This window comes from Benincasa hispida, chromosome 4 (assembly GCF_027475165.1).
Source record: "Benincasa hispida cultivar pf3 chromosome 4, pf3_genome.v1.1, whole genome shotgun sequence".
In the NCBI taxonomy this organism is placed as follows: Eukaryota; Viridiplantae; Streptophyta; class Magnoliopsida; order Cucurbitales; family Cucurbitaceae; genus Benincasa; species Benincasa hispida.
The window spans coordinates 65,332,247-65,344,232 of NC_143481.1; the positions used below are offsets into that span (position 1 = coordinate 65,332,247).

Below are 11,986 nucleotides of genomic sequence, written 5' to 3' on the forward strand. Positions count from 1 at the left end.
TTTTAATAATACTTATTTAATAATGTACTTGTATGTCAACTATATATCTTAAAAACTTTATCAAAAACTTTAACATCGTTACATCTATTATTGATACATTTGAATTAAGATAGATAGAGATAGAGCATTATCTCTGTCTATTTCAGATAGACAATGATAGGTAAACACTAATATTTGTTTCTATAGTTCCTATATCGTTTGCACTCTACATATCTATATTTGTTTAGTTGAGTGGATCTATTATTCATAACTTTGAATTGAGATAGACAGAGATAGAGCATTATCTCTATCTATCTAGATAGACAAAGATAGAATACTATCTCAGATAGATAATGATGGATTTCTATCATTGTCTATCTGAGATAGGCAGAGATAGATAGACGGTGGTGGACTTCAATGGTAAACACTAATATATGGTCTATATTTCTATATTTATTTAGTTGAGTGGATCTATTATTGATAAATTTGAAGTGAGGACAAAATGGTTGTAATTAGGTCCTTTTATTTAATTTAATAAAAGGACCTAATTGTAATCATTTTGAAACTACAAGAGGGTAATTGATCAAATTGAAAATTCAGGGGTGTAATGTAACCAATTCCATAGTTTAGGGGTGGTTTTTGCAATTTTCCTTTCATTTATGTCTTTTGTCCCATGAAAATACTTCACGAGACAAACTTCAACATTATGAAAAAATAAATACGTCTCATGAAAATGAATAGATTGTCTCGTGAAGTAACCTCACGAGACAAACTTACAACATTATGAAAAAAAATAAATACTTTTGTGAAGATGAATAAATTGTCTTGTGAAGTAACTTCATGCGACGTCTCGTGAAATAACTTCACGAGATAAACTTACAACATTATGAAAAAAATAATCATGTCTCGTGAAAATGAATAGATACTCTCGTGAAGTTACTTTATAAGACGTCCCGTGAAGTAACTTCACGAAACAAACTTACAACATTATGAAAAAATAAATACGTCTCGTGAAGATGAATAGATTGTCCTGTGAAATTACTTCACGAGACAAATGACAGACTATCTCGTTTATCTCGTAATGTTGTAAGTTTGTCTTATGAAGTTACTTCACTAGAAAAATAAAAGACTACTTTTCAACATACTTAGCTCTTTTAAACTCTCAAGTGAAGATCAATCAAAGACAGAGCTCTATTTTCGTCTATCCTTGATAGACAAAGATAAACGTTTATCTCTATCTATCACATAGAGTTCTATTTTTGTCTATCACAAATAGATAAAGATAAACGTCTATATTTGTCTATCTGAGATAGAGCACTATCTCTGTCTATATGAGATAGATGGGTAATAATACTATACATCATCAATCATTTATGCACTATCAAGTTGAATAAGATGTTGATCACATTCAAAATTTTAAGAATCTAATGTTCCAACTATATAAGCTATTATATACAACAACTGGCTTCCAAAATAGCTTCGCAGTGTTGTATACAACAACTTGTTGGACTTATGGAGGAAAAGTCCAATAACTTGATTTATGAATTGGGCATACAAGAATAGTTGTTGTCCTTTTTTTTTTTTTTTTAGAACAAAGTATTAAAGTGAAGAGAATACTGTGAAATTCAAAAAAGAAGGATTGTTCTTCACTCTGTAACGAAATGTGTGACATTACAAGACAACAGAAGAAGGAGAAGAAGAACTGTATTTGTGTGATCAATGGAATCGACAAAGAAGAATGAAAACTTCCGAGCTGTGTGGGGAAGAATAATGAAATCGATCAATGAAGAAGAAGAAAATGAATTAAAATCGGCGAATGATCAGAATTGAACGAAATTGTTTTGGAATTGAATGAAAATGAAGCTCAAAAGAAGAAGATCGGAAATCGCCATAAGAAATCGAGGGTAATTTTGAATTTTTTTAAAAAAATATCTGTTGATATGATTTTTTGCCATAATATGTAAATAGTTTGTATATTTTTTTTCTTTCTATTTTTTACTATTAATTCGTTTTTAGTAGATTTTCCCCCTCCTAAAGTACCACTATTGTCAATAGTTATAGACTATATAGATAGATATATAAATAGGTTAAAATTATTGACACAAAATTCCAGTTGCATCGAAATCTTTCTTCTTGCAGCAGCCGCACGCCATTCTTCTTCTTCTAGGGCTTCAATACATGGAAAAATGGTTTTAGGTTTAGCTGATGGGCTGTGATCTTCTTCTCCGTTTCCTTCTCCATTTCCGATTGCCGATCACAATCGAAGTCTCAGAGATATAATCGCACAGATAGCTACGTTTCGTCGCTATCGCCGCAGCTTTCAGGACTGGTCGATTCTGCTCTACACAGAGATGGGGGCATAGAAGTAATTTCTCACGGAGAATAACAAATAAATGGAAGAAGAAAAAGCACCGATACGGTATTTTGTAAACAAAAGGATCGACCGAAAGCTTCTTTCGCTTTCCATCAGGACCGCTTTTGTCGAAAACCCCTCTAGAAAGAAGAAATTTTGCTCAAACAACAACCCGTGAACGTGAGTGGAGATAAACCTTCACATCGGTTCACCGGACGTGATATCGCTACCAATAAGGTTGCGCCACGTCCTTAAGGTTCGTTAACGAAAAGGAAAAAGGGTGACAGCTTAGCTTAGCTTAGAGTCAATGGAAAAGAACATTCCTCATCGGGAGTCAAAGATCTCGCAATTCCACCATCCCAATTTTCTTCTTTTCTAATTCTTTCCAACAAACCCATTTCTGGGTTTCACTTTTCAGATTCAACTCTCGGCTGAACTGCTGAGTGCTAAGCCATTGAAGCAAGTCATCGTTCTTAATCTTCTCTTGTTTAGGAGGTTTAGAAGCTCCCGATTTAGAAGGAGAGCTGAGATGTTTGGGAGTCCTGGAAGAATGAGCGGGCTGGCACTCAGATGTGCGCAATGGCTCTTCGCTGCTGCGTCGATTGGGTTTATGATCACTGCTCCTGGCTTCTTCAACTCCACTGCCTTCTGGTAATAATGCTAACCCTTTTCCCATCTGTACAATTTCGTTTGTTTGACTAAGAAATGTGGACTCATTCTTGCCTGGACCCCTTGTATTGTGGGTGTTTCTGAATTTAGAAATTCAATTCAATAGGGGAAAGTAACGAAAATATTGCATGGTTTGCCTGCGCCATTTCCTTTCTTGGAGTATTATTGATTGTTGGGTATGAGATTAAGGTCTTTCTCAAATGACTGAGAACTTCGACCCTTTCGTTGTTCTTACTATTACTTGTTAATTACAAAGTTTCTTACATTATGTTTTTTAGTGCCTAGACTAATTAGAATTCGCAGATTTATTTTTCCAGGTCTATTTCGTCTGTACTAATCCCTTGCATCATGCCTTTAAAACTTGTTTTCTCTTGTATGTTGATTTAATTACTTCGTTCTTTATGACCTAAGGAGATTTTAGCTTGTTGGCATTACATTCCTGAATAGTAGACTAGACTGAAAGTTGTTAAAATGCAATACATATGTCCTGCATGTGCTGTGGTATTTTTTGGGCAGACCCCACGAGCAGTGTTATTGATCTTAGTCTTACAGTCCATCCTAGCCTCCATTTTCGTTTATGTAGGCTACTAGTTGTTTGCATCTAAGTTGCCCATTTGTTTTTATCATAATGTTACTGTTTTATGTGGCAATGGTCCTTCAGTGAACTAAGTATTTGGACCCCGTATTGTGTGATTTAGGAAGAATAATGCAGATACCGGCAGTCTCTATTTTCTAATGGAATTTCAAATATAGCTGTTTGCATCCTTTATTCTCTCCGTAGTGGATTTTTCCCCAAAACTCTTCTTTTTATAGGAATCAACTTTTTAGGATTTCATTTACGTTAGGGATGTGTGGTAGTTTGCAACTTAGCGTACTCAGGGGAGCTCACAGTTCCTGCCATGCTTTTGAATATATGGAACTTTTCTGGTGCCAAAACTTGCTAATGCAAGAACTTTCCACTTCAAATGTTAATTAAACTGCTTCCTCTGATTTTTACCTCATATTTTCATGGTTTTATGAGTCAGCTTTAACCACTCTATCTGTAGTTCTATTGAAAAGTGGTGGTTTTTGTCTAATTTTGGCTCTGTTTATTTCGATCAGTTACTTAATTGCTTCCATGGGGCTTCAAATTCTTTGGAGCTTTGGACTAGCATGCCTTGATTTGCATGCTTTGCGTATGAAGAAAAGCCTGCGGAATTCAGTTCTATTGTGTCTATTTGCAATTGGAGATTGGGTGAGTATCTCTGTCCTTGAACTATCCAAATACATAAATATCACAATAGAATGGACTCAAAACTACTGAATGTTGTTAATATCATTTTATATTTCTAATTTCGTGAAGATTTGGATCGAAATTGGGTGAGTATCTCTGTCCCTGAAATAGTAATGTAAAGGTGTGTGTATTTCGATCAGCTTTAACCACTTAATTGCCTTGATTAAGCATTTATGCTGCTGTAGTGAAGTGTTTATAAGCATGAAGACATTTTTTAAGTGGAATAACTAACTTCTATTGAGAAGAATAAAAGTACACTACGAGAAAATTGATCTATCTATTTTTCTAATTAACTATGTCAAGTTTGAGAAAGAAGAAAACTTTTATGACAAAATCTTTAGACATCCCAATGAATATTACAAGACCTATAACCAAATGATCCGTATGTTATGATTTCTAAAATGTTGCTGTTAGTTAAGTAGTGTCGTAGTTTCATAGTCGTCAAGCCAGTAGATGTAAGCATATTCCAGAATCGCATTCAGAGACCTTGTGATTTTCCAGCGTAGTTTAGCAGCACTATAGATATAAATGGATGTAATAGGATTCCAGATTTTGAAGAATCCAAATTCTAAAACCAATCGAGAATACTATTACCTTATGGAAAGCTTGCTTCATTGATGAATCCACTAATTTCTTTTAGCATGGCAACCTCATCAATTCATCTACTTGGAATGCAGGTCGTAGCAACGCTTTCACTTGCAGCTGCATCGTCGTCTGCTGGTGTGGCCATACTGTACTCAAGGGACTTGGACTACTGCAGATTACCTCCTCATATTCCTTGTAGCAAGATCGAAATATCTGTGGCTTTTGCTTTTATCTCATGGTTCCTACTTGCTATATCATCTCTGGTAACATTTTGGCTATTGGGCACAGTATAATAGAGCATCACAGGCCCCCATTTTCTCTGAGGCTTTCTCCTTAAACGTTAATGAGGCTTGAAATCTCTTCTGTTTTTTGATATAGTAGTCTCCTTAACCTTCTCTTTTGTAAATTGATGATATATTTGCACCAGAGTCGTGCCCTTTTGTCCATTTTCAGATGATATTAGGTTTGCATATTTCTATTGGAGCATACCACCTTTTATGGGATTTTTGTACAGATGGCTTTCTTTGAGGCCCGTGAAATTACCAAAACAACAAAAATACACACGGCAAAGATCTCTCTTTCCCGCTTCTCGATTCTTCCTCCATCACCTCAATTTGCATCTTCTATGGTTAGAAATGTTTTCACTGCTCGATACTTGTTCTTGCTTGCAGAAGTAGAATCAAAAGAGGAAGAAGTTTGGATTTCTTTTAAACAAAAAATGGTCCTGAGAATCTCGAGCACAAATCAAGAAATGAAGGCCATCTACGTTGATTTCTCACCTTTTATCTTCAATTTTTCCATCAATTTAATGGTTATGTGGGTACATACTTATTTTATACCTATTTATCCATAGGACTGCTGTCTTACAAAGCAAACATTCCATAACGGTTGTGTAAATATCAGGAATATGAAATATTTGAAAAAAAAATAACAAAATAATTAAAATACAACAAATGGAGATAGGGAGATTTGAACCTCCTATTATTTCAAGGAACAGCTGAAAGTTGTTATTAGCTGATGCAGTATGCTATATAGTTATGCGAAAGGTTAGAATCTGTCTTTCTTAATATCAAGTATCAACCACTGGGTAACTCCTACTTCAAGCAACTGACGCCTGACGATTATCAAGAAGCTGAAGCAAATCATTTTTCTTTGGAGAAGAAAAAAAAGAAAAAAAAGAAAAAAAGAAACTGAAAATTTATCAATAAATTATTTCCCCTATATACACAAAAATATTACATTGTATGACCATGACAAGAAACGTCCTTTGATAAAGGAAATTGACCCTTCACTCACAGAACTTGAACTAGCAGACACTGACATTACGCTGCGCCCATGAAGAAGAAGGAAAGAAAAAAGAAAAACTAGTAAAATTCGATCACGACAACGTTAAGACACTGCTCTCAAAAAGGGATCCCACTAATATGCAAATACACACACCTTTACATTACTATTTCAGGCTTCAAAATGCTAGATTTGATTTCTTTGTGCGGCAGGACAACTCCACCATTACTGTAAATTTCATCACCCACATGAACGTCTTCTCCTAGTATTGTCATATTCTCTACACGTGCCCATTGTCCGACCGTAGAATGCCAGCCTATGATACTACTCGATATGCAAGCATGCTTCTTGATGCGCACTCCACGCATTACAGTACATCGAGATAGCCTAACTCCCGACTCAACAACACAACCAGGACCAATGGCAACGTCTGGACCGATCAGACATCCTTCACCAATCTTAGCAGTCTCATCCACCAGAACATTCCCTACAATGTGAGACCCAACGGCCAACATTGATGAAGAGTTCTTCCTCAAAGAGTTTAGGTAAAGTCTTAATCCTGTAATATAATCTTTTGGCTGTCCAATATCCATCCAAAACCCTGGCAGTACCATTGCATAAAGCTTTTGTTCTGCGGCAATGCTAGGAAACACTTCTTTCTCAATGGATGTTGGCCTCAGTTCAATTCGGTCTAGAACAGAGGGGTTTAACAGGTATATTCCCGCATTGATTTTGTTGCCCACAAATAGTTTTGGTTTCTCGACAAACCTGTCAACTTTCCCTGTAGATTCTTCCATGACCACCACACCGTATTTGGAAGGCTCATCCACCTACAAGAAGATTTAGATATCAACTACTGACTTGAAGGAAGGAACTGTCAGATGATGAAGAAAAACATATCTGAATTTAAGTGTCTTTTTAAAAAAAAAAAAAAAAAAGAACGGAACAACATTTTTCATTAATGAAATGAAGAGATACTAATGCTCGAATATATCAGAATGAAAGTGTTTTACCTTGGTTACCATGATTGATGCCTCTCCCCCATGACTCTTGTGGAATTCAATCATTTGTTTAAGTGGGTACTCACTGATAACGTCACTATTGAGGACAAAGAATGGCTCGCCTGAATCATTTACCAGTTTGTCCCTTGCAAGGGCCAGAGGGCCAGCTGTTCCAAGTGGTTCTGTCTCCTGAGAGCATGTGATTTTGATTCCAAGCTTTTTCTCAAATTCTTTCAAGAAATTCAACATTACCTGCAGAAATAAAGATTTATTACATCTATCACTGCAAATCTCAAGTAAAGTAGGTGAATAAAACAGAGTTCTATTTCCATACTTCTGGCTGATAATTGATTGCCAGAACCACTTCTTCCACTCCAATAGCCTTGAGAGCTTCTATCTGGACAGTGACGGAGAAAATGGCTTTTCAGAACAGCAGCACAATTAAACAAAATCATATCCTTAAAAGCAGTTAACATTGCGACATTTTCTAATTTATATTCGTTTGGGATTTGCCAGAAAATGTATATAAATTACCCATATCTAATTTATATTACAACTAGAATTAGAAAAACACTAATTTGATCTCAATATTTCTTTGAAATAAATGGTAAAATTTTAACTATCATATTAGAAGGGTTACTAGAAACTTATTGAACAAAGGGGTCGCGGAGGGAGGAGGATAAAAGGAAAAAAAATAATAAACCTGGTGCAGGATCATGGGTTTATTCGCAAAGTCAACAAGTGGCTTGGGGACACTGAGGGTCAATGGCCTCAAACGAGTTCCAAATCCTCCAACAAGAATAAGTGCCTTCATCGTGATACGGTGATTTCTGCTTTCTGTAGACAACGACAATGAAAATAGTTTTGACTCGTTAAAGAAGACGAGAATTTCCAATGTTAAAAACGAACCAAAAAGAAGAAAAATGTACATATATCTTAGTATGACACCCAGCAGTCAGTAACATCCAGAAGGGGAGCTAGAGAGAGATAGATAAGAGACTCCTAAGCACTTGGGAAAATCTATTGAGAAAAGAGACCAACAAAAATTTGAAAGAACTCCAAAATACAAAAGGCAGCCAAGAGATTAAACAGATCCATGTGATTCCCACAATAACTACAAAATATTTGGCTGTCAATGAGATCTCGGAAGAACAATGTAGCATAATAAATACTGCCAATATTTGAACGTCTCCACATATGGATGGTTGGTTTTTTACATCGTTGAAGATTTAAATAGTCCAATTCCAGATGTACCACCTTGTCCAACCTTACTCACGAGTAACCAACCAAAATTGTCTCACAAAAAGGCAATAGTTTTTTGAAAACAATTTTCAATATATGATGTTTTCGGAATATAAGTTTAGTGTTTGGCTAGTTGGTTTTTGAAAGCTTTCTACCCTACTGATTTTCTTTTTGAACAAATGAGGTGTTCTTCCCTTTTAAAAACAACACATTTCTCAATCTCTGCAAACACAATGACATTGAACTTCACAATTTTTTTAAGACCAATAACAGATAAATCACTTTGGAAACTGTATTTAAAAAACAATCTCCGAGGAAGTCTTCCTTCTCCACCAAAAGGATTGAAATGCAGTAAACGTCAGAATTCAGATCGAAAGATGCTTTAAAAGAAAATGCCTAACAAAACATTTTGACATGCTGCCCAGTATGATTTCATTTATTTCCTCACATTAGGATTAACCAACAAAATTATTTTAACATCAGCGATACAACTTTTCTTTGAAACTAAAGCAAAGACGTTGCACGTCAAATTACTCTCGTCTTTGTTTCCTCAGATGACTTGTAAGAATGAACTTAACAGGCGAATCATAAAAGATACAAGGTTAAGTCCCGAAGCAGATAACTTGAAGCATTTACAATGAAGTACAGATCTGAATGTGAGAAAATGATTATAACCTTAACCGAATGATTCATTGTTCATCTCATAAGAAACCATTGTAATACGAAAAAGCAAAAAGCAAAAAGGTATACATAGAAGAATTGCCGTAGCCTTATCAGATCTGACATCTTAATAATCAAAGCACTCATTCGAAACAAAATACGTCAATGAAGTAGATCCAATTAACAACTTTCTAGCACAAAGAAATCAAATCAGAACAGTCAAACACTTCCAATCAAACCGTAACCACATTATCAAATTCAACCTTCAGTAAACACGAAAGAACGCTTTCGAAAGCTCCAAAATCTCTTCCCGCTCTAAAAACTCATGGAACAAGCAATAAAATAACGGATCTAGCCAAAAAAAAAAAAAAAAAAAGAAAGAAAGAAAAAAGAAACAAGGAAGAAGTCGAAAATGAGGAGAAAATTACCGTAGATCTACGGGGATCAGAACCCGAGCTGAAACGGAAATGAAGTGGAATTGCTGCGACTTGTGAACGGACCGCGAGAGCGCTCGTTTCAGAGTTTTTCCCGCGGTGGGATCTTAACGGTTGGTCCCGTCGGGTTCTGATCGCTGGAAGCCTGCCGAGGGAAAAAGGCAAGCCTTATCGGCCTCCATAAATATGCGAATTGAACAAACATGACCCTATCGGATTTCAATTAATTAATTAATTTTTTGATTGGTTGTATCACGTTTCTACTTTCTAGTGGTTGAAGGAAGTGGTTCACGTCCGCTAAGGCCTTTTGTTTGGGAAGGTGGTTTCAAGTACAGCCAGCTCATCACAAATTTCGTGGACAGCAGCCGTAAAAGCGTAAATTTGGGAGACGTGGCCTTATGTCATTGGCTGTGATGCTCGTAGAATCACGGTCGCGAGTTAAATCTTGAGAGTTAAAAATAAGAGGATAAAATGGAAGTGTCGGTTGCGGATTTAAAATTGTTTTCCATGGATTATGAAAGGGAATATGCTTTCAATTTTTGCCCGTCTTTTAATATAATACTATCATTTTTGTCTTGAATAATAAATAATTTATAAATTAAAAATAAATGGTTAGATTACAAATTTAATTCTTAAATTTTGAGATTTATATCTATTTAATCCTTAAACTTTTAAAAATGTCTAAATAGTCCCTAAATTTTTAAGTTTGTTAGATATGCTATTGAGTTTTAAAAAAACGTCTATATAAGGTTCTTCAATTTTTAATTTCATGTCCATTAAGTTTCTGAATTTTGAAAAATGTCTATTAAATTTTTAAACTTTCAATTTTGAATCCGATATATCCTTATTTTTTTAAAAAAAAAAAAAATTCACATGTACAAAACATAAATTGAAATTTTAAAGTTCTCATTAGACATAAAATTCAATTTATATCTAATAATAGATCAACCATCAATTAAATTTTTTAAAAAGATAAAATGTTTTTATCAAAAGCATATTACATACAACATTCAAAGTTCAGAAACATATTAGACACAAAATTTAAAATTGAGTTATTAGATATAAAATTGAAAGTTAAAGAATGTAGTCACGTTTAAAAGTTTAGGAATAAAAGAGATACAAACTTACTATTCTAGAGACTGAACTTATAATTTAGTATAATAGTTGAGGTATGCATCCATTTAGTCCTTAAACTCGTGAAAGTGTAAAAATAGTTCATAAATTTTTAAGTTTGTCAAATATGTTCTCGAACTTTAAAATTAAAGTGTTTAATAGATTTTTAAACTCTTAATTTTATGTCTATTAAGTTTCTGAATGTTGAAAAGTGTCCAATAAATCCTTAAACTTTCAATTATGTATCAATAGATCTTTAAAATCAATATTATATCTAAAAGATCAATTATTAATTAAATTTTTTAAAAATAAAATAAATATATCAAAAACGTATTAGATATAAAAATAACAGTAACATACTAAACCCTTAAATTAGTGACTTAGTAGATAAAAGATTGAAAGTATTAAGAATAAATAGATATAAATTTAAAAGTGTAATAATAAACTTAACCAAAATAAAAGAGAAATAATTATTGAGCGTATTCATTACTGAATCTTGTGTTCAACTTTGCTTATTTTAAAGGCCAAAGAGATTGAATTACTCATTGGGCAAGCAATCCAATGTTGTCCAAATTTTGAAAAGCTAATTCCAGAATTGGGAACTGTGCTGTAAATACCAGAGGTTGATTCTTTTGTAAAATAGAAATGTATTAAAATTTTCATTTTTTTCATTTTTTTTTTTTTTTTTTTTTTTGGGTTGATAGTTTGACTTTGAGATGATGCTTTGATAAAATAGGAAGCAAAATATAGAAATTAGCTAAGGTTTGGCAGTAGATCCAGGCCCCAAATGCGCATCATTCATCCTTCCTCTTTTGTTTTTGCTTCTTTCCTTGTTGTCAACTTCTTTTAGAGACAAGACAAAACCATCTTTAATTAATTATTTTTTTATTTTCTATTTTTATAAAATTAAACTTTTAAATGAACACTAGTTCAAACTATAAGTGTTACTAGGGTGCGACAATAAGTTTCTATATTTTGCTTTTTCAATTTCTATCTATAGTTTCAAAAACCATGCCAAGTTATAAAAAATAAAAAAAAGTTTAAATACTACTTTGTCTTTGTATTTTTGGTTTTTATTCATTTTGGTCTCTCTACATTCAAAATATTCATTTTGATTCCTGTACTTTCAATTTTTGTTTATTTTGGTTCTTGAACTCTAAAAAAAGTAACAAGGAAAAATAAAGGGATCAAAATGATAACTTTTTAAAAGTATAAAGACCAAAATGAATCAAAATTAAAAATGTGAAGACTAAAATGAAAATTTTATAGTATAGGGACCAAAATGTATCAAAGCTGAAGGTTTAATGACCAAAATGAACAATTTGAAGTATAAATATCAAAATGAAGCAAAATCAAAAGTATAGGAATTAAAGTAGTATTAAAAAAAAGCGCT

The 11,986-nt window shown here is 33.7% G+C and overlaps 2 protein-coding genes across 2 annotated transcripts; one reads left to right on the top strand and one right to left on the bottom strand.

Moving 5' to 3' along the window:
• Positions 1-1,567: 1,567 nt before the first annotated feature.
• On the top strand, positions 1,568-5,446 carry LOC120075468 (CASP-like protein 5B2). The gene is made up of 3 exons (XM_039028884.2): positions 1,568-2,983; positions 4,103-4,235; positions 4,952-5,446. The coding sequence occupies exons 1-3, from the start codon at positions 2,862-2,864 to the stop codon at positions 5,150-5,152; spliced, it is 456 nt and encodes a 151-aa protein (XP_038884812.1). The 5' UTR covers positions 1,568-2,861; the 3' UTR covers positions 5,153-5,446.
• Positions 5,447-6,056: 610 nt separating this feature from the next.
• On the bottom strand, positions 6,057-9,734 carry CYT1 (Glucose-1-phosphate adenylyltransferase family protein). The gene is made up of 5 exons (XM_039028883.2): positions 9,475-9,734; positions 7,848-7,981; positions 7,479-7,541; positions 7,157-7,396; positions 6,057-6,973 (listed from the first exon to the last, which is right to left on the bottom strand). Exons 2-5 carry the CDS (start codon positions 7,956-7,958, stop codon positions 6,302-6,304), a joined length of 1,086 nt encoding a protein of 361 aa, XP_038884811.1. The 5' UTR covers positions 7,959-7,981; positions 9,475-9,734; the 3' UTR covers positions 6,057-6,301.
• Positions 9,735-11,986: the final 2,252 nt, after the last annotated feature.

What these genes read in the sequence shown, in the direction of transcription:
- LOC120075468 (XM_039028884.2), top strand. Translation starts at nt 2,862, where the DNA reads ATGTTTGGGAGTCCTGGAAGAATGAGCGGGCTGGCACTCAGATGTGCG. An exon ending in TTCAACTCCACTGCCTTCTG is followed by an intron (nt 2,984 to 4,102) that starts GTAATAATGCTA and finishes TATTTCGATCAG; the next exon opens with TTACTTAATTGCTTCCATGG. An exon ending in TATTTGCAATTGGAGATTGG is followed by an intron (nt 4,236 to 4,951) that starts GTGAGTATCTCT and finishes CTTGGAATGCAG; the next exon opens with GTCGTAGCAACGCTTTCACT.
- CYT1 (XM_039028883.2), bottom strand. Translation starts at nt 7,958, where the DNA reads ATGAAGGCACTTATTCTTGTTGGAGGATTTGGAACTCGTTTGAGGCCA. An exon ending in AACCCATGATCCTGCACCAG is followed by an intron (nt 7,542 to 7,847) that starts GTTTATTATTTT and finishes GTCACTGTCCAG; the next exon opens with ATAGAAGCTCTCAAGGCTAT. An exon ending in CAATCAATTATCAGCCAGAA is followed by an intron (nt 7,397 to 7,478) that starts GTATGGAAATAG and finishes TTATTTCTGCAG; the next exon opens with GTAATGTTGAATTTCTTGAA.